We start from the raw sequence: 27,429 nt of genomic DNA on the forward strand, positions 1-27,429 counted from the left end.
TAAAACTCAAGGGAACTCTGAACTAAACAGGTCAAAATTAGAGTAATTTATTATTATTATTCTCATATTTACAACTTGGGCAGATTGCTGACCTGCTGGGGTTTTAATATGGACCTCTGGCTCCTTGGAGGTCTCTTATGATGTTTGTCCTCCTGTTGACTCCAGCTGTTGGTTTCAGGGGTGAACCAACGGCACTTCAGTGCCATCTGCAGATGATGTCTTAGGTTACACAGCATTCTTTCCATGGAGACCATAAGCCTATTATTACACCAACAGCAGTTATACTGGCATGCATTAACATGGAAACAAGTTGAGATCCAAGTATAATTTTGTGTTCACCAAATAGATTCTTCTCTTGCAAGCCAAGGTACCCAATCTTACTTATTCTTACCTTACAGCAGGAGGCATGAGTTAAGCACACACATCCTTGACCTCCCCATCCTAACAGTCCATATGACCATTGTCATGAGGAGTTCGAGTGATTCCAAGGCTAACTTAACTGACAGACTGAAGAGCTGCCCTGACACCTAGTGCTAGCCAGTGCCTTCTCACAGCCCATAGAAAACCTTTCCAGAGCAATGAAACCCATAGCTATTCCCTCCTTGGCTCCATCACAGGCAGTTTCACTCTCTGTTGTCAATGCAGGGCAACAGAGAAGCAACGCAGACGGACTCATGCCCACCTCTGATGAGCAGGTAGAGCAAGACCAGTGTGGGTGGAGCTGGTGGGATGATGAAATCTTGTTTGATCCTGGTAAAACAGTGCTCAGCACCCCAACCACTCAGTACCAGGCTCCTCTTTCAGCTCTGGTTTCCTGCAGTGGGCAGCTTGATGACCTCTACTTGGTTTACCTACCCATCCTTGGAGCAGGCCTTGGCCTCCCATAAAACTGCTTGAGATGGCTGCTGAAAGGCAGCCAGCAGTGAACAACAGCTCTGAATCAAGAAGGAAAATGCCTGGTCAAATAAAACAGTCACCATCTGCTTAGGTCACCATCACTATCCTCTTTACACTACTGTCCATCATCTTCAGCTTGGGCAGTAGAAATGAAGGCACCAAGGACTGAGTGTCTGGTGGCCTCTGGAAGGGGACACTGATGGTAGATGTGTTTTGAGAGCCTGTTACTTCCAGGTGACAAAATTGCACTCTTCTCACTGTGCCTATTCTTCCTGAGCCATCCCAACAACTAACATTTGAAAGACTTGTCCTTTTTCCCCTAATTCAAAGCCGTGTTAAGAACAGACAAGTGAAACAAGGCAGAGTTCAAAAATATACTGGTCACTTTTTATTGAGCACCGAAATAGCAGAACCTGCACATGTGTAAGCACCAGGACACAAACCGGGAAGGGTCTGCTGCAAGGCAGAACAGCTCCCCTGGCAGTGGCCAAGGATCCGGAAGGCCATGAGCATTAGTAGCACACAGTGATACACATAAAGTTTGTTGTAGCACCCAACGTGACTTAAAGTGTACATGGAAACATTAAGAACAACCTACAGCAGTGATTTCCTACTGTGCTCCACAGGACTGTTGCTAAGCCATTTGTCTTTGGAGAGAAGACAAGCTGAGGACAACTTATTTGGTCTGTGTTTTCATTTCAGCATCCAATGGATGCCAGTGTTGAAAACGCAGAACTTGGGCAAGTTTTTTCTGTGGCTCTTGTTTCTGAGTTTGACAACGAATAACTTGAAAAGAATTAACTTGAAACAAGCCCCAGCCGTTCTAGCACCATGAGGAAGGGTGATGTCCCTGATAACACCCAGTAAACTGAATTTAAACAACAAAGTATTAATTTGTCAATTTAAATTTTTTAAAATTCCTTTTGCAAGTAGAAAATATCCTTTATATCCTCACCATCCCATCCAGCAAGGTGGACATGTGTGTGCTCTTGTAGCTACAAAAAAGCAGCCACTGAAGTGAGTGTGTACACTCAAATAAAGCATATTTTTGGATGCTTTGCAAGATTAGGTTGAGAGCTGAAGTTTTGATCTTGCAAATTTTTTAATGCTTAAACTTACTAATGCTTAAGTTTTTCACCTACATCGTAGCTTTTTAGGCACTGAATTCTTAATTTTAAAGTAGAACTATTTGGTATTCGCTCTTTGGGTCTTAGCAGTAACCACTGAAGGGCTTTGCTCACTTAATCAGAACTTGATTTCTCTGCAAAAAGTAATGCTGAAAACACTCAATCTGTTTCACTGAGCAGCACGTAGGAGTGAGGCTGCATTAGGACTTTTGTTATGAGCTGTGTTGCTTTAAGTTGTCAAGTAAGGTCAGTGGCAAAGCGGCAGGTTTTTGGCCCAAACTGAGACTGGAACGATAGGATATGGATGGACTCCTGCATCTCAACAGAAGATATCATTGTATGAAGCTGCATATGACAAAATCATAGAAATATATCTTTCCGCAAACATGGTGCTGCATTTAATACCTAGAACTTGGAGCAAAAGCTCAAAGAAGTGAATGGAGTTCAACAAACCAAGATATTTAGGAAAATCTGGAGCCCTTCATCTGTTCCTTTGCTCTATAAAGCATCAGGGAGTGTGTGTGCTTATGACTGATAGAAAACAGAAGAGCAGTTTGGCATCTTTCATCTCACCAGCTGCAAATGTCACAGAAGAAGCATCAAGTGTTTTATAGGTGGTTTAGCTTTGGCTTAAGCTATTTGGTGAGTGTAAAAAAGAATCCCCTAGTTTGTGGGTGGCAGCAGGCACTTGTATTTGTGAATTGGGTATTTATATCTACCACTACTACTCTGCATATTAAAATGCTAATTTTATGCATGCATACAGGGACATGTACTAAATAAGGGAGCAAACACGGCTTCTTTTGCTAGCAATTCTGACAGATTTGTTGAAATTAAATGCAAGTGTCCCTTTGGGAGTGCCACTGGAAAGGAAAACAGCCATAGAAGATGTGTTTTCCGCTTTATAATGCTAAAAGAAGCTGTGAGGCCTAATACAAATAACTTGGCCTTAAGGATTTATGGAAGTTGACATAAAGGTACAGGACTTCTAAAGAGCAGCTGCCCATCTGCCAGACAATCCTTTTAATTACACAAACATCCTCAATTTGCCTTTTTAATATATGCATCAAATAATCCAGACTTCTGCCTTTTTGCTGAGGTTATGTGGGTACAAAAGAGCAGATGTGCACTTTGTGAGTATTAGCTGTGCTGGCTGAAAACTTAAAAAGGCTGGCACATATGTGTGTCTTCTTAGACATTGTAGGGAGAAATCTATTCCATCATTAGCTCTCGATCTGCAGCTCACCAGACTGAGAAGCTAAAGGAAAGTAACTAAATATACATTTATAAAACCGGTTTTGCTCCTAACCCAGAGTTCCTCCAATTCTTAAGACTTCAGGTTTAGGCTTGTGGATTGGGTGTCAAACCTGGTAAGCCTTGGGTGGAAAAGAAGAAACCTGCAGGTTTCTTCAGACTTTAAGCTTACAAAAAGGCTTAGTTGTTCAAGATAGGCAGACACTGGATTGGATCCAGAGATCCCCTTTGGTTACAGTCTTGCCTATTATAATGCAGTTGAGATATGATATTTAGGTACAATTCTGACGTCACTTCATTTTATAATCCTGAGTTATGTTTGTGGTCGTGAAATGTGAATCGGTCACATAACACGTAAGTAAAGGGCAGGCTCTCTTCCAGCAGCCTGACAATGGCATTGTGGTTTATAGGGATCCACTCGGAGGTATTTGCATTTCATTGGTAGAAGGGCAGCTCATAAACAGTGTGGTTTCTTTCAGAGGATCACATTTCTCCCCCTTCTGGTAGGCTTAAAATCTAGATTCACTGTGCTCCTTGGAGAGTGAAGCCTTTTGTCATGGATGAGCAGGGATCAGGGTAATACTGGAGATGTGGTCATGGAGATTTGGGACCAGAGTTCTTCCAAAACCTAGAAAACTGTTGGGTAAAGCATTCCTTGACAGCTGCTTAACAGAGCGGTCCAGCTGGATGAAAATCAAACAAAACAAAAAGAGGAATTAAAATATTTATCCTTCCTGAGATGCTTGCACAGAACTTGTCCTTATGTAGCTGTGCAATCCCAACAGTCAGCCTGACGTAGGTACGTAAAAGACACACTGAGCTGCTTTGTTTCCATAGCTGTCAGTTAAGCTCAAGTTAGTTTTAAAGTGTTGAGTAAACTACCGTGGGACTGAACCTTTGGTATAATAAACATTTTCATTCTTACCTAATTCAAAGCCTGATAAAATGACTGGAGCTTTTTCAGTTGGCTTCGCTCTGGCCGGATACATGTACACTTACTCACATGAGTGGGTCACACTGCTCAGAGCAACTGTTCACACACGTAAAGTTATCCCACAAAATCACCCACCTGCCTAAGTATTTTAAGACTGACCTTTATTGCAATCAGTCCAAAATAAAGAGCTTTTTAATTTGTCTTGCAGGAGCAGTTAGACCTACATTAGAAGAAGCTCCCTAAACAGAAAGGTTAAAATCTTAAGGTAGACAAAGTTTTGCAGCATCCTGAAAATCACTTCATTCTCTAAACACCCTCAAGGTTCTTCAAAGGAATCAGGTGCATCTTGTGAAGTTAGAGTAAAAAAGAGTGAGGGAAAGCAGTATTTGGGAAAGACATTAGCTTCTCATGGAGTGTTTTGGAGACCTCAATCTCCAACGCTGCAGGTTCTCAAGATACTTCTACAGCAAGGTCTGTTTGTCAGCATAGGTGTTTCATGAAGCTCAAAGTATGCATCTGTATGCAGTTTTAAGGTGCTGTCCTTATAGCGGCATTTTGAAGAGATGCAATTTCACCCTCAAACAACCTCTTCTTTAAATAATTGTATGCTAACCACCAACTATTTTCACCCAGCTTTCCCTTTATTCACAGGACACTTACCCTGGCACACCTTTGATTAGCCTAAATGCTTCTGCTGGTTTTTCACATAGCTGACCACATTGTTGGAACTGCTCCCTGTAAACCAAATATCAGCAAAGTTAGATTTCATGCTGTTCTGTGGCAAAGGTTTTCTCAAGATTACCTAAGCAGTACAGTTTTACTGGTCTCATCATTTAGCAGTTCTCTGGGAGAGCAGTGACAGCCAACTGGACAGAGGAAAGGAAATCCTGTCATAGCTTTATGAGCTCAGCTGGACAAATTTGGCTGTTTGTAAACCTTATTATGTCAAAGATGTTGTCTAGTTATATCTGAGTAGTACTTCCAATCTGATCTGACTTTCCCCCTCTATATCCAAGAGTTAGCAGAAAACATGAGCTTTGAAGCCATGAGGAAAAGGTTTTCGGGAAGGTCCTCCTGCTTTATTTGAGTCACATACTGATCAGTTTGTGCAAGAGCACAAATACCACTGTGGTTATAGATAACAACAAGGGGCTGATTCTCTGGGCTCTGGTCATCTCTTATCACATACCACAGTACAAGCTCTTGGCAAAAGACCCTGCTTTGACAGAGTTCTGAGTTCATCTGCAAGGGCCCCTGGGCCAGGAGCAAAGCTCAAGTATACTTAAAAATAACAAAAGGGTATTGGGTTGGGTGTTTTTCACCCCTTGGGCAGGAACCCCTGGCAAAACCCTGCACCATTTAACACATGGAGATATTGATTATCAAGAGTCCACAGGCGGGGCATTGCGGATCTTAAAATGAGATCTTTTGACCAAGGCGTAGAGATTTCACGCTACAGAATCACTTTTTCCTATGTACAAACCTTAATTTCATAAGCAGCAAGTTAATTGTAAGCAATACAATAACTATAAAGCTTAATAACAACGAGCACTTCATGCCAGCAGCTTACCAAAGTATTCTTTGTAATACTTATGCCTCAGGTTGCGTCCATCTGAAAAAGAAGGTATGTAATGAGAACACATACAGTGAGCTTTCATTCTTTGTGTTAAACTCCAGCTTTCTGTGTACAGCACAGAGAAATTATAGATATAGAAATAGCAACCTCACAAGCAGGAAAATAAAAAAATCTGTGTAGCTGAAGTGGTGTAAGCTGTTATAAACCTCTTATAAAACAGGTTATTGAACTATGTGGTATGCAATTCACCTTCCCTGAGAGTGGTTAACTGCTGGCCATGAGCACGTTATGTTCTTTTCAGTAGCTATGAATGAAGGAATCACAGATTTTCTCAAATGAAAGCAATTTAGGTAAAATTTCAGACCATCTATTAGTGATTTACATAATTCAAGACGCAGCTAAGTTTTTCTGTTTACCATTTAAACAATCATTTAAGCTGTTAGAAACACCTTATGTCTAAGAGCCACATAGTCATGCATTACATTAATATATGGATGCTATTAAAAGTAAGTTATAAAAGAGTAACGTAGATGATCAATAAGTCCTGCAGAAAATCTTAATCTTTTATGGATGTAGTTCAGAGATCTGTTTTGATGTTTCAGTGACTGATGTCTCTACACCAAGATCATTTGTAGACCAGTACAGATGTACATATCTCACTATTCAATGCACCCGCTGGCTCTGGAGGAGATCTAGTGGTACATCTGCTCTCATGTTTTCTGGGCAGTGAGAGCCCATTGTCCCTTACTGGTGTTTGCATGACAGAAACAGAAAGGAAGGGACATTTCCAGAACTGACCTGGATTTCCTCGGAGCTTAATGCACTGTCCCCTGTTAGGGATTCCTTCAGCCATGTTCCCAGGGTTGATGATATGGCATTCATAGCCAGTGGGGCAATGCAGAGGCTCATCTCCATCCTCAGTGGTACTGCAGGCCTCAGCTGCAAAAGAAGCCTGCAGGTCATAAATCATGTCTTCGACACCCACAGGTAACCCCAAATCTGACAGCATGGCCACCTTCATCTGTACCTCCTCCCAGACAGGATCTCTGACTACTTCCATGCAAGGGTACCAAGGAGCTAACACCTTCAAAGAAGCCTGGCATGGCTGGTGATGCAGTTCACACCTTACATAAAAACCTGAGGTGTCTACATTGGTATGGGGAGTGCAGGTCAATCTGATTACATACAAGGACACCCTCCCCTTAGCCTGTTGTGCATGGTGTGTGCAAGTGCTGGAGAGTGATGAAGATGCTCCATGCCCACCATGTTCGCACTGATGGTCCCTCCATGCTGCTATTCCTTTCAACAGCCATAAGTCTGTTCCTCCAGTATTTCAGGCTGGGTGAGAAACCAGGGAAACATGACCAGGAAGCTGATGGTTTGCTGCTTTGTTCTTCATTCCACACCCATTAAACTGTTGATGAATTTCAACCTCAGGTGTGACTCACTATGGAGTAAGGCAGTGCCACCCTGTGCTCATTTTGTCTGTGATGGAGTTAATTTTCTTCAGAGTAGCTGGCATGGGGCTGTGTTTTGGGTTTGTGCTGGAAACAGTGCTGATGGCACAGGGATGTTTTAGTTACTGCTGAGCAGCACTTACACAGTCTTTTCTGCTCCTCACACCATCAGCAAGCAGGCTGTGGGTGCACAAGGGGTTGGAGGGGGCACATTTGGGAGAGCTTACCCCAGCTGACTCAGGGGTTATCCCATGCACTATGGCATCATGCTCAGCATAGAAAGCTGGGGGACAAAGAAGGAAGGGGGGACATTCAGAGTGATGGTGTTTGTCTTCCCAAGTCACCATGAGGTGTGATGGAGCCCTGCTCTCCTGGGCATTGCTGAACACTAGCCTGATGATTGGAAGAGGTGACTTGATTCCTTGCCTTGCTTTGCCTCTGTGTGCATCTCTTGCTTTACCCATTAAACTGCCTTTGTCTCAACCCAGCCAACATCATCTCACTCTTACTCTTCCAATTCTCTCCCCTATCTCACTGGGGGGAGTGAACGATCAGCTCTATGGGGCTGAGTTCTGGCTGGGATTAAACTATGACCCCCTCCCTGTTACAGAGGCTTTAACTGCCTTGACCCTGGATATCCAGCTAGTGCAGAGCAGAACAAGAAAGCAAAGCAGGACTCACAGGCGGTGTTTGTGTCCATTAAATGTACAGACTATGCAGGGACACTCCACCCTTTCATTTGCCAGGATTTTAATTCCAAGGACTTCTGCTGTAATTCTCATGCCATGACTGATGGTTCTTATTGCAATAATTACTCCCCCAAGCTGAGATGAAGGTGTTCAAGATAAGAACAAATAATATAAGCGTGACAAGATGGATGAGGAGGAACCTATTTGATCTTATTTCTAGCAGTGCAAATCCAGTGAGCTGGAGGCAGAATTTTCTCTTGAAGAACTAGGAGTTTCCATAATAGATGAGAGTCAAGGCTCAGCAAGTCTGATACCATCTGTATAAGACCAAAGAGGATAATTTATTGGCATCACTTGTGTGTCTGACTAAAGCTGATCAAAAGCTGGAACAGCCTTTCCATGAAGAAATTAAAAACCTTAGGAATGCACACATGCATCTGGCAATGTCTTGTAGAAGAAAACTTCTCTTCCCACCTCCCTACTCCCTCCTTGTTTCAATTTGGGGTATAGGAAAAAAGAATTAAAAGGCCTTTTCCTATGGAATTATCCCAATCTCATCATCAGTCTTCAAGCTTAGATGCTCCCAGCAACATGGCAGCTTGACACAACTCTGCAGCAGTTTGCCAGGGCTCTTGTTCAAAGCAGCCTTCAGACCCGAGAGCCCTAGCCCCAGCCCAAGGCATCTGTGTGAGGCTCTACTCTGGATTAAATGATATCCCAGTCCAAATCCACCCACAGTCTATCAGGGGGCAGGCAGAAAATATGTGTATGCTGACAAAACATTTTTTCTCAGAAAAAGATGTATTTCCACTTATTTCAAGAATGGATACAACTGATTTATTCCACCAGAAACCAGCCCCCAGCACCACACAGTGCTATTCCTATGGAAAATCCAAACAAATGTGAGCAGCCCAACATCTCTGCAAATCCTGTGTATGATGGATGTATTATTTAGTGACTATAAATACCGATATCTCAGAGAAGACAGTGGAAGATGCTGTACCTTGCAAGACTTCCTCTGGGCCATCCAAAAGCCACCCATTTCCACCCAGCCAGCGAGGTTTGGGCTGAACCAACCAGTCTAAGACTGTAAAAGGCAGAAACAAGAAACCACAGAGTTGAGGTGCAGACCACACAGCAATGGAGAAGTCACAGATTTCCTCTAACAGTCAATGATGATGTTGACAGGCTCCTGAAGGATGGATTTGAGTTTTCAGCAAGATACTTATATTCATTCACTTGTTGTCCCAGTGGTAACAGAACCATGGAAGAGGAGAAGCATTCAGGGCCACAGGAACCTGGTGTCATAAAAGCCACAGCAGCTATTGTTTCCCATCATCCATTCCCATGGCACGGATCAGATGAGATGGCTGCTTTGCTTCTAATTCAGACTGGGATTCCTTCTCTTCCTGAACACATAATCCCAGGAAAAGAACTGTCATCTGCAGTTTGCACTGGTGGAAATTTTTGCATAATTGCTTTGATTGAGCAATCATCCCAGGAAATAGAAGTGTGGAACTGAAGCTTTATCCTCAACTCATACTCAAACTATGCCTCCCACCCAAGACCCAATGCTCATGGTGATGACTGCCGCTATTCCTCATGCTCCTCTCTATCTCTGGTCCCCGGGGCCACCCTACCTGGTGGTGGCTGTACAGACTCCAGGCAGGCATAGATGCACCCGTTGTAGCAGCAGCGCTTGTGCCTCTCACACTCGGAGTCCGAGCGGCAGCTTGGCACCTCGCAGGCTCGCTCAGGCAAGGTCTGGGGTGGAGGGGGGCACCGGTCGTTCTTCTGGTAGTGGGAACTGTGAGAATGAAGAGGGTATTCATAATCCTTGCAAAGAGAAGAAAAGGAAACAAAGGTTTGGCATGAGGTGAGTACCAAATATCCCATCATCTGAAACACAGAAAGCATTTTCAGAGTGGTTTTCAGGTATTCATGAGGAAGAACGAACCGTTCAGCTCCCTGAATACGGCACACTGAAGAGCTGTATGATCACCTTACAGCACTGTTTTGGAAACCCAAACACCAAATTAATATGTGGAACTCATTTTATAATTAAGGTTATTGTAATGGCAATAAGGAGGTAGAAAATATTTCTTTAAAGTCTTTTATGTTTGCTTGGGAAACAGAGGGAAATATTCCCTGCATCCTCATGATGAGCATGCCATAATACTTATATAGTAACGCAGTGGAAGTGTTGACACTGTATTGGTTTGATGTTACACCCCCAGATGGGATGTGGAACTAATGTCCCACGTAGCACCTGTCTCCACAATAGGCTCCTTCTGCCCTTATCACCTTCTTTGGGACCAGAATTCACAGGGGAGCTGTAATTCAAGCTTGCCCAGCGCAAGGTGCTTGGTTGTTAAATCAGAGACCATTGCTAAAACATGCAATGATCTGGGTGAAATATGTGTGAGTGATGTCAGTTTAATCCCCAAGAAAATGAAGCTGTGTTTGACTACAGCAGAAAGGAGACCAGCTGCTCATTGCACACCAAAAGGACAAGGGAGATTTAAAGTGGATTAACAGGCAGAGGATTTTACCAGAAATAAGAGGCAGCATTCAGATATTATTCACACATTTAGCAAGAAGCCAACTCCCTCCAACAGAGAGGTGAATCACCCAAGCCCACTCCGTTCTCACCTATGGCAACTACTCACCTCTTGCCTTGGGCTCAGCTCCCCAGAGCAGCATAAAGTACTCAGATAGGGCAATCAGTTTGCAGATTTATTACCAGACATTAATAAGCTTTAATCAAATAAAACCACAGATTCCGGATTTGCACTTTTAACACAGTGTCTAGCCAAAGGCATGAGGTGAGTGATGCCATGCATTTGCTAGCAGGCTGTTGAGTTTAACAGTCCTGTATATACTTGATTCCATCACTGTTATGTTGAGAAATCAGTGACAAACAACTGCGGTTGTTATTCCAAAAAACTACATGGTGCAACTGTCCCTGAGGGGGTCTCTATAAAATTTCACCATCAGGCTATGGAGACATTTGGGGTGCTACTAATACCCCTCTTTATTTACATGCTGCTACATCCTTGGTGTTGAAACCTCCCAGCTGCTTCTGTGGAGCATGTGTGCCTTTGCAAAACAGTGTGTCCACACATGAACAGTGTGAAAAATGTCCTAGGAGAGGCCCCAAGAGGTCCTTTGCCCTGGGTACTGACAGCTGGCCTCTGCTGCTACACATGACCAAGCAGCAATCAATCGTCCTTTAATGGAGAAATCAGCATCATCTTCACTCCCTTGGGATAATTTGTGATGTAGAGGATGAAGGCAACCCCAAGGGACACCAAAGAAGTAACGGTGCTCATTGGTTGTGGTACTGATGTGAGACATTTTACTTCCATATTGTACATAGCATAGAATTGTATTGATAAGGCAGTGGGTTTTAACACAAAGTTGACCTATGGTTTTGAGCCATAGTGAGGGGGAAATGGGAAGCAGAAAGTTTGTCCACTGCCTGGCTCCACAGTGCTTGTCAGCCAGTGGAGAAATATGAAGACAGGTTGATCAGAAGTTTTAACTTCTGTTACAAGGTGTATGTTAAAGAAAATCCATACCCTGCTTATAGCTCTAACTGGTTAAAGAATGTGTGAGTGTGTGTGTCTGTGTCTGAGACAGAAAACTCCGAATATTTCTACAAATGACAGCTGTCTGCCTTGTTCCCAGTATCAATAAACAATTTTATTCACTTTTTCCTTAGTTGTTTCCATTAATCAAACAAAAAACTGACCAAAAACCCTTCTGTGAGGTTGTTTTTCCATGAATTGATAGGCTTTTTGAACCACAAAATAGGTTTGAAAGGAAACAATTTCCTAATTGTGATATTTTCAATGCTGAAGTGTAAAACAAGGTGTAAGCGATCCCATCATCCCGTTCCTTAAAAGCTGACAACACTCCAGCTTTGAAATAACATGCTTTTGAACTGAAGGTGTTGCGAGTTCAACTTTTTTTTTTTGCTGTTGGATTTTAAATAAAGAAAGTGCTTGGACCATGTATAATCTGGGGGTATAAGTATTTAACAGTAAATCTAAGCAGTTTCAAGCACTTAACATGTCTCTGTTGGAAGAAGTGTTCATCCGTGGAAGGTCACAGTTTATTTTCTGTTATGTGAAATGTCAGCTGCAGGCTGAAATATGAGCAAATAATACAGGCGAATAGTGGATACATGGAAAAAAAACCCCAAACCCCAAACAATTACTGCAGTTGCTTCACAGATGATTCAGAAACCAAGAAGCCAAAACTGCAATGAACAGTTGGCTCAGTAATAAGATTCCCATTGGGAAAAATCTAACATTTTTAGCCAAATAACTTTGTACCTCATGACTTCCCTGCCCATTTTCCCTGTTCACCTTTTGCTCTGAACCTATTTCTTTCAAAAGCTCACTGTCAAAAAACCCGTGACCAGGCACATTTGATCTAATAAAACCATTGCCACTGGTTTATCAATGCATAAACCATCCCAGTGGGAAGCAGAATTCCCTCATTCCCAAAATATCCTGGTTATGGATGTCTCCAGGTATGGGTTACAAGGTCTTTTTAAAAGCTTTCCCAGGATTTATAGTTTGGCTCTGGGCATGGCTCAGCATTATTATCTTTATAGGCTGCGACTGTGTCCAGATTTCTTCCTTTATAATTCAATGCACGAGGCAAATTGGTGTTTCCCAATGAGACTTATTAAATAATATTAATGACTGTATCTCTCTTAGAGAAACCCAGAAACAAAGTAAGGCAGAAAGCTGAGAGTTCAGCTCAGGAACCCTGGAAGTCGGGAAAGAATACAAGGAAAAACCTGAATGCAGTCACTTACTCTCAACCCTATTTTCTATAGTAACCGTGGGCTGCAGTCTGCCACCAAAAAAATCCCAAATCTGTTCTATTATTTGTGCCTGAAACTGAACTCAGAGCTTGTGTTAAAGCACAATTCTCTGCCAAGTCATATTCTGCGTGGCCTGAATATCGCGTGAGGTTTATTCCCAGCCTCCAGTCACCAGTGCTGCCCCAGCAGGTGTTTCCAAACACTGGCCATAAACCACCTTTTCTCTGAAACAACACAGCCAGGAGTAATATAGAGCCCTCCAATATTTCTGTCAAAGACCTGGAAAAACATAGATCATCCGTGATCAAAGTTGCAAATATCAAACTGAAGGAGGGTTAAATAGGACAAGGCTGAAACAATAGGGATAATATTCTGCTGTTGACTCTGGATTAGTAGTTCTGGTTCTGGTGTAGGCAGTACTGGAAGATAGTCCCAAAATTAGGGTGCACTCAAAGAAGATGCATAATGGCAATTAAAGGGGTGGAAAGCAGGGAATGCAGAGCAAGAACTTTATGCAGGTTTCAAAGGGGAGGCTGAGGGCTGCTCTGCTCTTATGTTACTCTGAGACATAAGTGGGACAGAAATCTCATGGGAGGTGTGAAAATCTGGTGGATGAAGAGGATATCTCAGTGTTGATTAATGACAGTGAGCTGGAGGGTAAATAAACTGCTGGAAGAACATTACAGCAGCTGTGAGGAATTCTTCATTTCTGGAAATCTTTAAAAGAAGGCTGGTTTTCTTTCTCAAAAGTTTGGTGCAGTTGACACTGAATTAGAATCAAGACTGCCACAGGTTTTCCCAACAGATATGTAGGTGTCTTGATAATGAATTGAAGCCCTTGCTCAGGTAATTCCCTCCTTCTGCCTTTTGGGAACCATCCACAGGCTATGCAGTGGCTGCAGAACACCAGCTGCAAATCACTACTCTAGACAAGTGTCCCTCTGGCTGTAAAATACATGGATTTGCTAATAGCTGGAAGCCCAGCTCCTCCATCCCATTGTGACTGCCAGATTTTCCTCCTCACTGCGTTCCCTCTCCTCTTTCTCCCTTCAGTGCTCCCACTTGACCCCTCTTTGCCAACTAACACCCTTTCTCAGACACCTGAACGAACAACTCCTGGCCAGACCTCAAGCCAGCTCCTCATCAACGCTTGCTCATCATTCTGTGGCCAGCAGTTTGGTGGATGCATTGCTCCTGCTGTAGACCCAGATGTCTCGGACTCATACAACATAAGTCTCAGTCAGATCCTTACCCATCACCACCTCCTCTCTCTATGGGCCTTACCCATGTCCTGGGAATCCCACAGCAATGTCTATGGCCCATCTCCTGTATGGCTGCATAGTGCCGTAAGCGCCTCCATCTGTTATCCCTCTACCCAAGTGACTCACAAATCAGCTGTTCCACCCACAGATTTTGATTTTCAAACTGGAGGGAACACAGCATTTGGTAGAAAAGAAAGGCTCTTTCTGAGAAATAGGAGGGGCTGCTAGAACAGACTTTGGCGGGTAAAAGGATGGAGTGCAGACGTCTTCCTCCTTGCAAGGCTTTGAGAAGAAATAAGCAAAGTATGTTCTATTTTCCCAAGATAAGATGTTTCTATCAATACAAACAATTCTAGCTGAGCTTGCCATATCAGTAGCACCTGGATTTATGGCTGCCAGAAAAAACAGACCTTTGAAGAACTGCAGATTGAAAGAGGAGGATATATCCTCAGGGGGGCAGGCTCTGTGCCTCTGCAGAGGATATTATCTGAAGATCAACATGTAAATTCCTGTTCTGCCCCAGTCCTATCTCTCTGGGTCATTTACTTCATACCTACTATTAAATCTGAGCTTCGCATTGAAGTGTGACAGAACAACATAGTAATAAATACACTTTCCAGTGACTGATTTTGAGGGAAACACAGCTTTTCATGTCACCATTTTCCAGTTAAAATATAAACCAGAGAATACTTTGTCCCAAGGGGGGATACAATGAAGAAAACGTCTTGTTGTCAAATATTGGGGTGCCTTCCAATATTAGCATAATGTCTTCTGCAAAATTTCAAGGAGACGAGCAGAGCAGTTCATTCAGCACAGGCAAAAGGCCTGTGTCACCCTTCTGAGTCAGCAATCACACCAACCCAATGTAGCTGTCCCCAAACATCACTCTAGATGGCATGGGCAAAAAAAGGCATCCTCTTTAGATTAAAGCTTTTCTAAGTGGCTGCAGAAAGCAGGTGGAAGAATCCCATGTGACACCAAGGACTTCCAGCACATGCAATGGATGGAAGATGATATCAGACCTGAGCATGAGAAGACAGACTGGCTGGGGTTTCCACCTAAGGGATTACAGGGGCAGAAGCTGGTTTCTAAAGGGACTTTAATGATAAAAGTTTTGAATTAACATTTTTCTTTCTAAACAGCAGGCGTGAAAGTCAAACTACCAAATTATTTTCCTTTTTTGCTGTTTTCCAATTTCCTCCATGTCCATTTCTAAGTCTTTTGGCTCAAACACACCAGAACAAGACACAGCACCATCGTTTTCTCTGCTCACAGTAACTCTTCCCTGTTTTAAGAACCGATCAGGTTTGGAAGCAGTGGCTGCGCTCAGCACCACCAGTCTGCCAAAAGCAGGCAGGGATGTGGGGAGCAGAGGGGAGCTCTCCTCCTAAAGAACACCCCAGGAAACTGGATTTCTCTGATCAAATCTTTACACCCATTAAGGTGACCAGCACGTTACTCTGACACTGTACATACACCTGGAGGTCTCTCTGCTGCAGTGATTTACAAAACACTAGGCAAAGCCACCATCCCTTTAGGACCCATTAACACTAGAAGTTGGTGACATTTACCCCAAATTACCCCAGAAGGCAGAGGAGGAATGGGGCAGGGACTCCTCCTCCCTGCTCTAAGTAATAAATCACAGTATCTTCTATCATTAAATCTATCCCCGGCCATGCAGGTTTTTCATTCCCTTTCTCCCCATTCACACTTCACTTGCTGTCCCATGATGTCCATAGGAACAGCAGTGACAGCTGCAGTACCAATGTCTTCTCGCTGTCCCAAGCATGCTTCACACATATTCCCACTGCAGCAGCTAGGTGGCAAAAGTTTAGCAGAGCCTAGGAAACTTATTGTAATCCTTTTATAAAGACACAGCCCGCGGATCCAAATACTTCTTATTCTAAAATAATACATGGAAAGAAAACTCCCTTTTCACGGTGAGCACACCCAGCTCCCCCAAAATCACCCCACCACAGTGTACTCACATCGTATTTCTCTGTCATTTTCAGATGTAGAGCACGCTTCCAGAGATTCCTTGCACAGCCCAAGTCTGGCAGCAAAACTAAGACACATAAGGCTGCCGTGAGGATCTTTGTACAGAAACGCATCTCTGACAGCAGCCTGGAATCCATTTTCCCAAGGAGAGATCAAGTAAGCAGCCTGGCTTTTGGGATCCAGGCGATCAGAGCCTTCGTGAGGATAGGGAGGGATACAGGGAGGGAGGGAGAGTGAGGGCTGACCGCTGCTGAGAGCTGCTTTTCCCTGCGCAGCTTCTGGGAAGGGAAAGGGGAAGGGAAAAAAAAACCACCCAAGCCCACAAGCCAGGAGCTGCTGTTGAACTTCTTTAGTCCAAGTTAGCTCAGGTTCTCGGCTCGCATGTCCGCACCAAGCACGTGCCCTCCTACAGTGATAGATGGGAAGGTTATTTGTGAAGATTATTTTTAGACCTTTGTTCCCAACATCTGGCATCCTCAGAGAGCCCCATTCAGAGCCAGGGCGTGGGATCAGATGACAGCTGCCGCAGGGGGAAATAAAGGTCTTGGAGGGGTGGGCTCGGCAGCTTTGAGCAAACAGCTCACCCAAACTTACCGAGCCTCCCTGCTTTCCCTTTGTGTGCTTCCCACTGTGCCCCGAGCTGTGCTTTGGGATTGTGCTTTGACAAAGTGATAATTTCATGTAAAGATTGCTTGAAGGAAGTGATTTAAAGACATGATAAAAGAGCAGGGGCTTTAATTAAACCAAACTGGCGTTAGCTTTCTGCAAATGATTTCGAAGAAGGGGAAGATGTGGCCATTGGGGAAAAGAAATCCATACGCATGGGTGGGGAGTAGGGAAGGAAGGTGATTTAGAAATGACATGACCAAATGGAAGGAAGGGGACATGAGTCAGGCTGTGCCTGACAATGGGAGAGACGGAGAGACTGGATATGAGGTATTAGACACCTGCATGGACATTCAGACACCCAAGTGGCTGAAGGAATAAGAAAGGACTTATGAAATCAGGCTGAAAGAATCCCAGCATCCTGCCTGGGACAGAGGCAGAGGCAGGGGACAACGTATGAGGATAGGGCAACTGTTACATACACATGAGTACAGACACATACATTTGTGTATATATGTGCATATATGTATATATATGTACGTATACATGTGTATATATACATATATATGTGTATATATATGTATGCATACACTCTCACAGCCTTCAGTAATGTTCAGGGCTTGGAGAGCCAAATATGGGAGCCACTTATTTTATAATCTTCCATGAATTTCTCCTCCAGCAGCACCAGCCTCCACCTGGAATGAAGAAAGAAATAGAACCACAAAGCTAGTCGAGATAAGAGCACTAAGCCTTGCTTGCCTTCAGTTTACCCTGACCTCAACCCCACTCCATAGCCTGGGTACAGAAGAGAGAAGGCTGGATGCACTGAATTTCTTTTATATCTGCTATAAAATGGGTCTGCACAGGAGTGACAAAGCCTGTGAGCAAATGCAAAGAAACCTTCCTATTCTTCCTAATACCTGAAAGCTGTAGTACTTGGACCCACATCTAAGTATCAGTAGCTGCATGTAGGTGGTAGCCATAGGACTCCATCTCCACGCTTTCCAGAATACGATAGTGGGAATCAGAAGAAAAGTGAGGTATGGGTTATAAAAGCTCTGTATTTAATGGAATATATTTGATTTTTTAGACATAAGGGAGTTACAGTGTTTTTAGCAGTAACTGCTTTGGGATAGTTTTGTCCATATCTCTACTGCTGTAGAAAGCTTCCTAGCAACAAAACCTGTTCAGTTCATGCCAGGTAATTTAGCTGGTAAGAAAAGCCAGGAGGAAAGCAGAGAAAGAAGGATGGGGAAAGAGAATGAAGTGTTAAACTGGGGAAGGTCACCTCCCTCACAGCTGCAGCAACAGGAGGTCCTCCTGGGACCAGCAGAGCGAGCTGCGTTGCTCGCGTGGAGTTCATGGTCTCCCAAAGGAGCCCTGGGGGGCAAGTGTCATAGAGAGGATCTCTGTGGAGATGCAATGACTGTATGTTGCTTTGAGTTTGTATAAACTTCATCATGGCTTGGTCCATAGGTTGCTCCTGCAATAACATGACAGGCGTGAGCAGCATTCTGGGGGCTGACAGGATCTGGGGGGAGCCCATGGCACAATTGTTTCAGGCATGGATGGGGCTGGAGAACCTTTAATGGCACAGAGGCTTCATCAGCCTCCACCAGCCTTCTGAGAAGGCCCTCTCATCAGAAAGCATGCCTCTAGGTCCCTGTCACTTGCGTTGCACCATCCTGCTGGTTCTCCTCTCTCCCAGAGCTGTAGTCATTTAAAACAGTATTTATCCCTGTTTTCCTTTAAACAGGTCATGTCCCTCTGGCTGTCTTCTCTTCTGCATTCAAAAAGGACAACTGTGAACAACTCCTGTCCACAGGTCAGTCTACTGCTGCGCAAAGTGACTCTCTAATGACTCAAGTGTTACCTTGAGGTGAAGACAGTACCTACAGGTCACCATCATCCCCACCAAATGTCATCTGAAATCAGCAGTTGTTTAGTCTGAGAGACTTTAGTGCACTCAGCTACAAGAGGCTCCTTGCTCCCGCCACAGAGCAGTTCATGTCTCACCAAGTTCACTTCTGAATGGCCCATTCAGAAAAAAAAGGGGAGAATAAAAGAGAAGCAGCTTTGACTTTCTGAGGAATTCCATGTTTAACAAAGCATTTCTCAGCAGGTTAATGGCTGCAACTATTAGTATAAAGAAGTCTTAGCAGCTTGTGAAGTAATTATAAGAATCAGGCACTAATCCTTAGGAAACAATAATCAGAAATTTAATAATTAGGCAATAATTAGAAATTTAAAGTTTACTGCTAAACAGATTTCTGAGTTACGTTACTCTAAGTGCTAGTGTTTGATAATGTATGATGTTTTTAAAACTATTGCTACTAAAAGGAAAAGAGAAACTGTCATTTTCTTTTTAACTACATCTTATCTACATGCTACACTTGGGCCACAGTCCTTTACTCTTGGTGATACTTACTCCCTCTGGTGATACTTACATCCATATAAGGTTGCTGTATGGCTGTGCTACGCAAAGTGGAGTAAATAATGCTGGCATAAGATGTCCTTGTATTATTAAAATGTCTTGGTTAAATTTGGTTCCTGCCTGTCTGAAATCTTGGCCATTCAGCAGGCAGGCAGTTAGACTGACAGCTAGAGAAAAGAGATAAGATTAGTAATGTATATAACTATCTTGTCTCTAAATTGGAGAGACATCAATTTGATGGATGGACCACTCGGTGGATAAAGAACTGGTTGGATGGCCGCACACAAAGGGCTGTGGTCAATGGCTCAATGTCCGGCTGGAGACCAGTAACGAGTGGTGTCCCTCAGGGATGGGTGTTGGGACCGGTCTTGTTTAACATCTTTGTCGCTGACATGGACAGTGAGATTGAGTGCGCCCTCAGCAAGTTTGCCGATGACACCAAGCTGTGTGGTTCAGTTGATACCCTGGAGGGAAGGAATGCCATCCAGAGGGACCTTGACACACTTGTGAGGTGGGCTGATGCCAACCTGATGAAGTTTAACCATGACAAGTGCAAGGTCCTACACCTGGGTTGGAGCAATCCCAGGCACAGCTACAGGTTGGGCAGAGAAGAGATTCAGAGCAGCCCTGTGGAGAAGGACTTGGGGGTGTTGGTTGATGAGAAAATGAACATGGGCCGGCTTCAGTGTGTGCTTGCAGCCCAGAAAGCCAACTGTATCCTGGGCTGCATCAAAAGGAGCGTGACCAGCAGGTCGAAGGAGGTGATCCTGCCCCTCTACTCTGCTCTCGTGAGACCTCACCTGGAGCATTGTGTGCAGTTCTGGTGTCCTCAACATAAAAAGGACATGGAACTGTTGGAACAAGTCCAGAGGAGGCCACAAGGATGATCAGGGGACTGGAGCACCTCCTGTATGAAGACAGGCTGAGGAAGTTGGGGCTGTTCAGCCTGGAGAAGAGAAGGCTGCGTGGAGACCTCATAGCAGCCTTCCAGTGTCTGAAGGGGGCCTATAGGGATGCTGGGGATGGACTCTTCATTAGGGACTGTAGTGATAGGACAAGGGGTAATGGGTTAAAACTTAATCAGGGGAAGTTTAGATTGGATATAGGGAAGAAATTCTTTACTGTGAGGGTGGTGAGGCACTGGAATGGGTTGGCCAGGGAGGTTGTGAATGCTCCATCCCTGGTGCTGTTCAAGGCCAGGTTGAACAGAACCTTGGGTGACATGGTTTAGTGTGAGGTGTCCCTGCTCATGGCAGGGGGGTTGGAACTTGATGATCTTAAGGTCCTTTCCAACCCCAACTATTCTATGATTCTATGATTCTATATCCACATGAGCAATGAGCTCAGGGAAAGCATTAAGGTGAAAAGAGCACATCTGGCCACATGTAAATGTGTGTGAACCCGTGCACAAATCTTCTACTACTGTAAGTTTACAGTGGTCTTGGTTGTGTCATTCATAATAAATTGTTTTTTTTCTATATGCTTGTCCAGGGAATAGCGGAATATCACCAAGTCAAGATTTTTCTGCTTCAAGATTTGTGGTGAGGCTCCTTGCTACATATTCCCACTGCCTTCAAGGAAGTTAAATGAGATCGTTCATACATCATCACTAAACAAAGAGTCATCTCCTGTGCACAAATCCGCATGAATTCCCATTCCACAAATGGTTTCAATAAGGCAGATTCTGCAGTAACGTAAATTGCTGTCAGACGATGCTGGGAGGACATGGCCAAGACTTGAGCATCTCCCCAGGACCTGTAAAACATTCAGCACCATTTGTTACAGCGGGGACGATGTATCTGAATAAAACGACAGGCATTTTATCAGGCTGGGAGAATAAAATCACTTCAGGAACCAGGGTTTGTGCTGCCTGATTAGAATGAATTAAATAATGGTTTGTAAAAGCGTTCTCAGGCAGGTTATGAGTGAAAGTCACAGGGTGTTTGTGCAGCCAAGGGAGAATGTCTTTCTCCAGCCAAGAAAACAAGTGAGGTAGGTCAGTCTAAGCCAAGACTTCCCTTTTCCCAGAGGAAAGATCTGACTTTTAAGGAAAGATTATGTCAAAGAGAAAGTTTCCTAAGAGCACATAGCTCCAGCAGCACGAGGTGACTCATTTTAGCTTGATATAATCACAGTACCTTCATGCCAGGGGTGGCTGCAAATCCTTATCCGTGGCACTTACAGGCCTGCTGTTTCCTCACCGGCTCTGGATAGGCTCTGTTGCCAAGAGCAAAGGGCACTGATTTCCAGGGGGTTAGGCAGGTTAGAGGTTGTTGTTATAACCTGATCTGATGGGGAGGTGAGGTTGCAGCTGCTCTGGCTTCCCCATTCCCTACACAGCCGGGTGCTCATCCTGATGGATGTACCGTTTGGAACAGGGTTTATGTGGCCTGGGGGAGACCTGCAGGTGTGTGCTGGGATCAGCAAAGGGTGATAGAGCCCTTTGCTGGGCTTCTTATGGGTCAGACACATCAGGAGAATAACTCCACTGATCACAAAGAAACAAGTTAATGCTCCTCCCTGCTACTTCGACTGCCTTGTGAAGGCTCAAGCTCGTGGTTTACTAGTCAGACTTTCACTCAGTTTTAGGAAATCAGCAAAACCAAGTAAATCCAGAGGTGTCTTGTTGTGAATATAAGGACAGAAAAGCCATAGTCCTGATTCAGGTTCCCTGATTCAGCTAAATTTGACATGTGAAGTTCAAGGAAACCCATAGGAAGTGCTGGGCTCCTCAGCTGTGATAGATGGCATCACTTTCATCTGTACGGTCACCCCTCCAACCTGTGCTTTCTGCAAGATGTCCTAAAGCAGCAATATTATAATTATTATGTTATTTTTCTTGCCTATGAGCCCAGCCAGTGACTTGAGTTTGCTCACTGCATGGGCTAGCAGGAAAAGGAGTCCCTTATGTGTGCCCACCCAGGTGGGTGAATGCAATAATCCACAAATAGGAGAAACTGTAGCATCTCTTGAGGGGAGACACTGAATGCAGATGACACCATTCCTCACCCAGAGGGTTATTTTATGGACAGCTCTACAGGAAGACACCAAATCTGGGTTTTCAGTATGATTCACTCCTTCTCTGGGCAGGAAAAGCTGGTTATTGTGTCTGTGCCAGATGTTTGCTACCAGTGAACTCCACTGGGAATTTATGGGATGAAATAAAAGATCAAAAGCCATTCAAAACACAGACAGGTGATTCCCTTTAAGCATCTGGCCTCAAGCACTCACAAAGCCTGGCAGAGGTTAAGTGGCCCCTGACCGTTTGGAAAACCATATAAAGAGGAACATAAAGTGTCTTTACTTGCAACTAACTTCACTGCACATGAGATATAAATTAAGCAGATGAATGTTATTAGAGAGGCACTCTCATGAGTGCTGCATCCCTCTAACAGAATTAGCAGGAAGGCTTCAAATACATGATCAAAACATCATTTTAATTATGGGGCAGAAAGGTAATTGTCTGGGAGAGGCTCATGTCAGGGTGCAGCATGTGGTCGTGCATCTGCTGTGATGCAGCCGTGCCTCTGCTGTGATGCTGCGTGCCCTGGGGAGCCCACTGTGTATCCCAAACACTCCTCAGGGTGGGACCAGAGCTGTGGTTCTTGCCCACACACTCCCTGTGCCAGTTCCCACTGGGGCATTGTTGTCCCAGAGCCTTTTGTCTCCAAAAGATGCCTCTGTGAGCAGTTGGAGTCCCCACAGCGAGGCAGAGGAAGAGGTCAGAGGGGCTGGGGGGGAAATAGGAACTCTTTCCCTCTAATGACAATGGGGATTGATGCATGTTTTGGATGGGAGGGACACACCATGCAGCTCTCACACTGCAAGTGCTGAGAGAAGCCGAGTCACGGGCTGGAAACCTCCAAGGAATGTCCTGGAGAGCAGATTTCACCCTAAAATGAAAGGCATGAAGTGTTAGTCTGTGGATTCACATAGATTTTACAGCAAATCTGCAGCCTTTTGCCATGCTCTGCACAGCAGAGTGATTGAATTCCTGATGGGAGCAAGACTGCACTCAGGGACCCCCCCTAAAAAAAAGCATAGCTGTGCTCTGGGGGCTCTGAAGAAGCATGTGGCACATGGTATTTTGCTTGGACCAGGGTAAGGCACAAGTCAGAGCCAGGAACCATGAAGTTGTGTCAGCACAGGCACTAATAAAACCATCCAAAAGGCACGTGCCATTAGCAAATTCATAATTTCACATATGGCACTGACACAGGGGTTGTTTGGTGGCTGATTCCCTGCACTGACCCACAAAGACTTGGCCAGGGCCAAGCAGTTTTGTTTTGGGTCTGCATTGCTATGAGCCTGAAATCTGCCTGCCCTGAGCAGAGATGTTTTCTCATAAGAAAAGTGTCTTGCCTACATCCAGAAATAGCAGCTTAAAAGACAAAGTGCCTGTCAGTGGCACTGGCAAACACTGAACAAGGCAGATGAAGGGCCAGATCTATATCAGCATTGTGCTTGCGTATGATTTCCTTTAGGAAACCTTTAACCTCCACATCCCACGTACTATTAGAATTGAACACCCTCACTTTGCCACTGCTGCTCTGAGGCAATGAGTACCTTGGCAAGGACACTGAGTGATTTCCCAGGTCCAACTACAAAGCAGATGTCTAAAGAGCTCTTAAAATCTACGGCTCCTTACGTCAGCTCTGAGGACGTCCAGAATAGCTGGTGATGTGCACCTTCTACCACAGCACAGACTCAGCACTCTGCACTGGGAGAGACCTGGCAGGGTCCTGGCAGGGCAGGGAGCATCACTGCAGCTCACCAGCCATACCAGAACATTGGGTCTTGCAGCCGGTAATGTAGCTTCAGAATTTCTTAGAAGAGATCCAAGGATTTTGGAGCTTGAGGTTCCCACTTGCTGTATCATCCCATTGCTCTCAAAGTGTTTGAATTGAGAAGGCAGATTGTTTTTCTTGTCTTTTCTTATCCAAGAAGCAGGGTTAAACAAGCAATAGAAAATCTCACTTGCCTTTGACCTCTTGATAAGGTCTTATCTAAAGCTGGCTCAAGATAACAGTATTTTGAGCTGTTGCAGACTGGGCTTATCTGGGAGTGTTCTCTTTTATGTTCTTCAGCAGAGTGTCTGGAAGCCAGCACATGTGTTTCCATCATCTACCTGGTCTGGAGGGAACATGCAGGCTCTCTCTTATCCAACAGCTCTGCTACGAGGGTTGGATCTCATTCATCACCGACTCCTGGTGCCCAGATGGAGCTCATGCTATGGCTTTCATCCTATGATGTTTCTCCCTAGGCATTGTTTTGAATCCTCACTTGGCTGGGGCATTAAATATAATTAGATGTAATTTCAAAATCAGGAATCAAGAGATGCAAAACTTGCATTGCAAAGCAAAAACTTCCTTCAAGGAAGTTCTGAAAACTGCTTGCTGACATCCACGTGTGCCCTGGAAGAGCCAAGAATATGCCCTCCCCAAAAGGCCTTTGGGTGGGCCGGCAGCTTTTGCAAGCTTTGGTGTAGCAGGAAACAAAAGAGACCTCAGGTAGTGTCCTTTTTTGATGTATGTACCCCCAGTTAAGCGAAAGCATCTTATACCTTATATCTTGGCCAATTTCATTCCACATCTCAGCAAGGGACTCCTTCTAGCAGCCAGACACAGGTTAATTTCTTGAAGGTGCTGGAAGAAGTATAACAGAAGGGTTTTTTCCTCCCCTTGTGTCTCTGTGTGAGGTCCTGAACAGCAAGGTTTGGTATTCCAGCTGAATTCCTTCTGAATCGTTCAGCAAGCTGGGAGAGACGCATGGAGAGCTTCCACCTTTTATCTCAGCACAAAACTTTCCAACTGAATAGAGTCTTTTTAATGGGAAAATTATTGTCCTCCAGTGAGCCAGTCATTTTTAGGATGACAGTAACTTGCATTTTGCCACAGATGTTGCTTATTACGATGTTTCCCATTCCTGACATAAAGGGGAAACACAAAGGTACTTGGGAAGCGCTGTGCCTCAGCCGCAGTCAATTGATGCTTTGCATTCACTGCCACGTTCGGTTCGCCTCCACACTGCTCTTGTGCAGCTGCAGTAAACCCTTTGGGCAGAGAAATGAGAGCAGAGAAGGATGTTTATATTCTGGGAGAAGAACAGCATGAGGAATGGTGACAGCTCTATCACAAAGTCAAGGTTTTGAATATTGCAGGGACACTTCAGCACAAGGCATCCCTACTCCTGCAGCAAAACAATCTGCACATGGTTAGCTAAGCACAAAGCTCTCTAAACAGCCTGTTAGCACCAGGCAGAGATTAAAAGCAGTGCTAAAGCCCAGATTGTATCACAGACCCGGGTTCCATCATTACTTAGTGCTGAATGTGGCCACAAAAGGTAGTCACATCTCTAACTCTCATGACAGCACACTCCCAGCTCTGCATGGCACAGCTTTTTGTCATTCACCCTGTGAATTTTATATGCTGCAAAATGTTTGTTTCGTTTTTCATTCAATGTTCTAGTTAAATACTGTATATTTTTTAACTATATCTATTATATGAAGGTAAATTATAGAGATTTCTATATAATTAGATATATGTCTGCATAACTATATATGTTTACATATACACCAACTTTAATCTCCAGCATCTTTCTTGTTTATTGATGCCCACTTAGCCTGCCCCCTCAAAAAGTAATGGGGAAACATCATAGAATCATAGAATAGTTAGGGTTGGAAAGGGCCTTAAGAACATCTAGTTCCAACCTGCCTGCCATGTCACCCAAGGCTCTGTCCAACATGTCCAGGGATGGAGCATTCATAACTTCCCTGGGCAACCCATTCATCTAATCTCTCTCCTTGGTACAATATAGCTCTTCCTAATACATGCTACTTAATACCCGCAGAGTGTGTACATTCTGCAATGTTCACGTTTTTGAGTTTGAGTTCGCATTTACACCTAAGTTTTGCCCCACTTGGCAACTTCAGGGTTCATTTACGTGACATTTCCAGTGCCCAGCAACTCTGGACATGTTCCAATGCAAATCGTTTCTACAGAGCAAGCAGTTGTATATTTTGTCCAGCCTGAAACATGGCAACCTCAGTCCTCTGTGACTAGGTATCTAATTAGTAGGAGTGGGGGAACATTCTTGAAGTATGCTCAGATCTGTGAGCGCACCAGTCCCATGGGACAATAAGGTTTTGAGGGACTTTGTGCTGGTTTTGTCAGTGGCATCATAAATGTTTTGCCAGTCTACGTTGAACGGTCTTACATGGGCATACCAAGGCAAGGGGCCTGCCCCTTGCATTAGGCTGAGAGACATGTCTGCACATGGAATGATATGGCAAGTGACGTTCAAGCCCCACTGTCCATTCAGGTGTCAAAGAAGGCAAGGTGTCTGCTTCCTCTTTTTATGCCAAAGTCCCCACTGTTTTGCCCCAAAATGGGGAGCAAATGAAAATGCTGTATCCTAGACAAAAGAAAGTGAAAAACCGAGCACCCTTCAAACTGTTATCAGGTCACTCCAGGAGTGCACAGACTAGAACATCTGGTTTGTTTGGACCATTCTTTTAGCGTGTTTTCACAGTATGGGATAAACTTTTGGAGTTGATTTTGCAAGTTCCAAGTCGACCTGTCTTTCAAAGCCATTAACCTATTCTTGAGCTTGACCAGTCCTAACAAATCCCTTTTTTCTGCCTAGTCTTCCCAAAGTTCCCCAAAGCTGCATTATTTCATTGTTCATGTTTTCTGCATTCTGAGGGTGTTAAGGGAACTGGAGGAAGTGAATAGCTGGATGTTCAAATACATTTGAACAATGTCTCTCCATCTTCTCTTTAATGTCTTGAGTTTGATGTTTTTTTTTCTTCCAACTTACAACCAGCAAGCTCTTTGACAAGAAAAAGCTCAGATGAGGCTTGACTCCTTAATTACATTATTGGCAGACCGTGGCATTCCTTTGTTACTTTCTTGATCTAATTCTCCCAAAGAACTGCAAAAAGGAGAATGGTGGATTAATTTAATCATAGCTTCTTGTGTGGTTAAATACCAAACCATTTATTGTTCAGATACGTTTGGGTACTTTGAACACCATCTCTTCCATCTGGAGTGAAAGCATCTTTCTCTGTACATTTTCTCCCTTCAGACTTTACATCAAAGGAGTGATGCAGACACAAAGTCCCTGTGTTGGGAGTAAGTGGAGACTTCTGTAACTGGGGTAGGGGATTCAAAGCACTTGTTATTTCATCAAGTCCTGCAGAGACAAAACAAAAAGGCAAATTGATCTGCTGGCTGCAGGACACCTCCCATGCCTCCCTGAAGCAGCTCTAGGCATGGGAAGGGTCCTTGTAAGGAGGATGCATAGCAGTGTAAAAAGTCAGAGTTGGAGCATTGAGTCTGCTTGAGGTTTTTTGGG

General features: G+C 44.2%; 1 protein-coding gene and 1 long non-coding RNA gene across 3 annotated transcripts; one reads left to right on the plus strand and one right to left on the minus strand.

The window, feature by feature from the left end:
• Nucleotides 1-31: 31 nt before the first annotated feature.
• Nucleotides 32-17,075, minus strand: WFDC1 (WAP four-disulfide core domain 1). 2 transcript variants are annotated; one of them, XM_061475082.1, is made up of 7 exons: nt 16,025-17,075; nt 9,575-9,770; nt 8,938-9,021; nt 6,587-6,727; nt 5,783-5,824; nt 4,873-4,947; nt 32-206 (listed from the first exon to the last, which is right to left on the minus strand). In XM_061475082.1, the coding sequence occupies exons 1-6, from the start codon at nt 16,169-16,171 to the stop codon at nt 4,889-4,891; spliced, it is 669 nt and encodes a 222-aa protein (XP_061331066.1). In that variant the 5' UTR covers nt 16,172-17,075; the 3' UTR covers nt 32-206; nt 4,873-4,888. The 2 variants fall into 2 exon arrangements, with proteins under 2 accessions (XP_061331066.1, XP_061331065.1); XM_061475081.1 differs by lacking the exon at nt 32-206 and adding an exon at nt 1,263-3,961 and having other exon boundaries at nt 16,025-17,073.
• Nucleotides 17,076-18,393: 1,318 nt separating this feature from the next.
• Nucleotides 18,394-20,932, plus strand: LOC133280373 (uncharacterized). Its single transcript, XR_009747140.1, has 2 exons — nt 18,394-18,465; nt 20,566-20,932. It is a non-coding gene; the product is annotated as an uncharacterized LOC133280373 (long non-coding RNA).
• The last annotated feature ends 6,497 nt before the right edge of the window (nt 20,933-27,429 follow it).

Source organism: Pezoporus flaviventris, unplaced genomic scaffold (genome assembly GCF_033815535.1).
Source record: "Pezoporus flaviventris isolate CSIRO_AGI_PZ_B2104156 unplaced genomic scaffold, CSIRO_AGI_Pfla_v1 ptg000082l, whole genome shotgun sequence".
NCBI classification, from domain to species: Eukaryota; Metazoa; Chordata; class Aves; order Psittaciformes; family Psittacidae; genus Pezoporus; species Pezoporus flaviventris.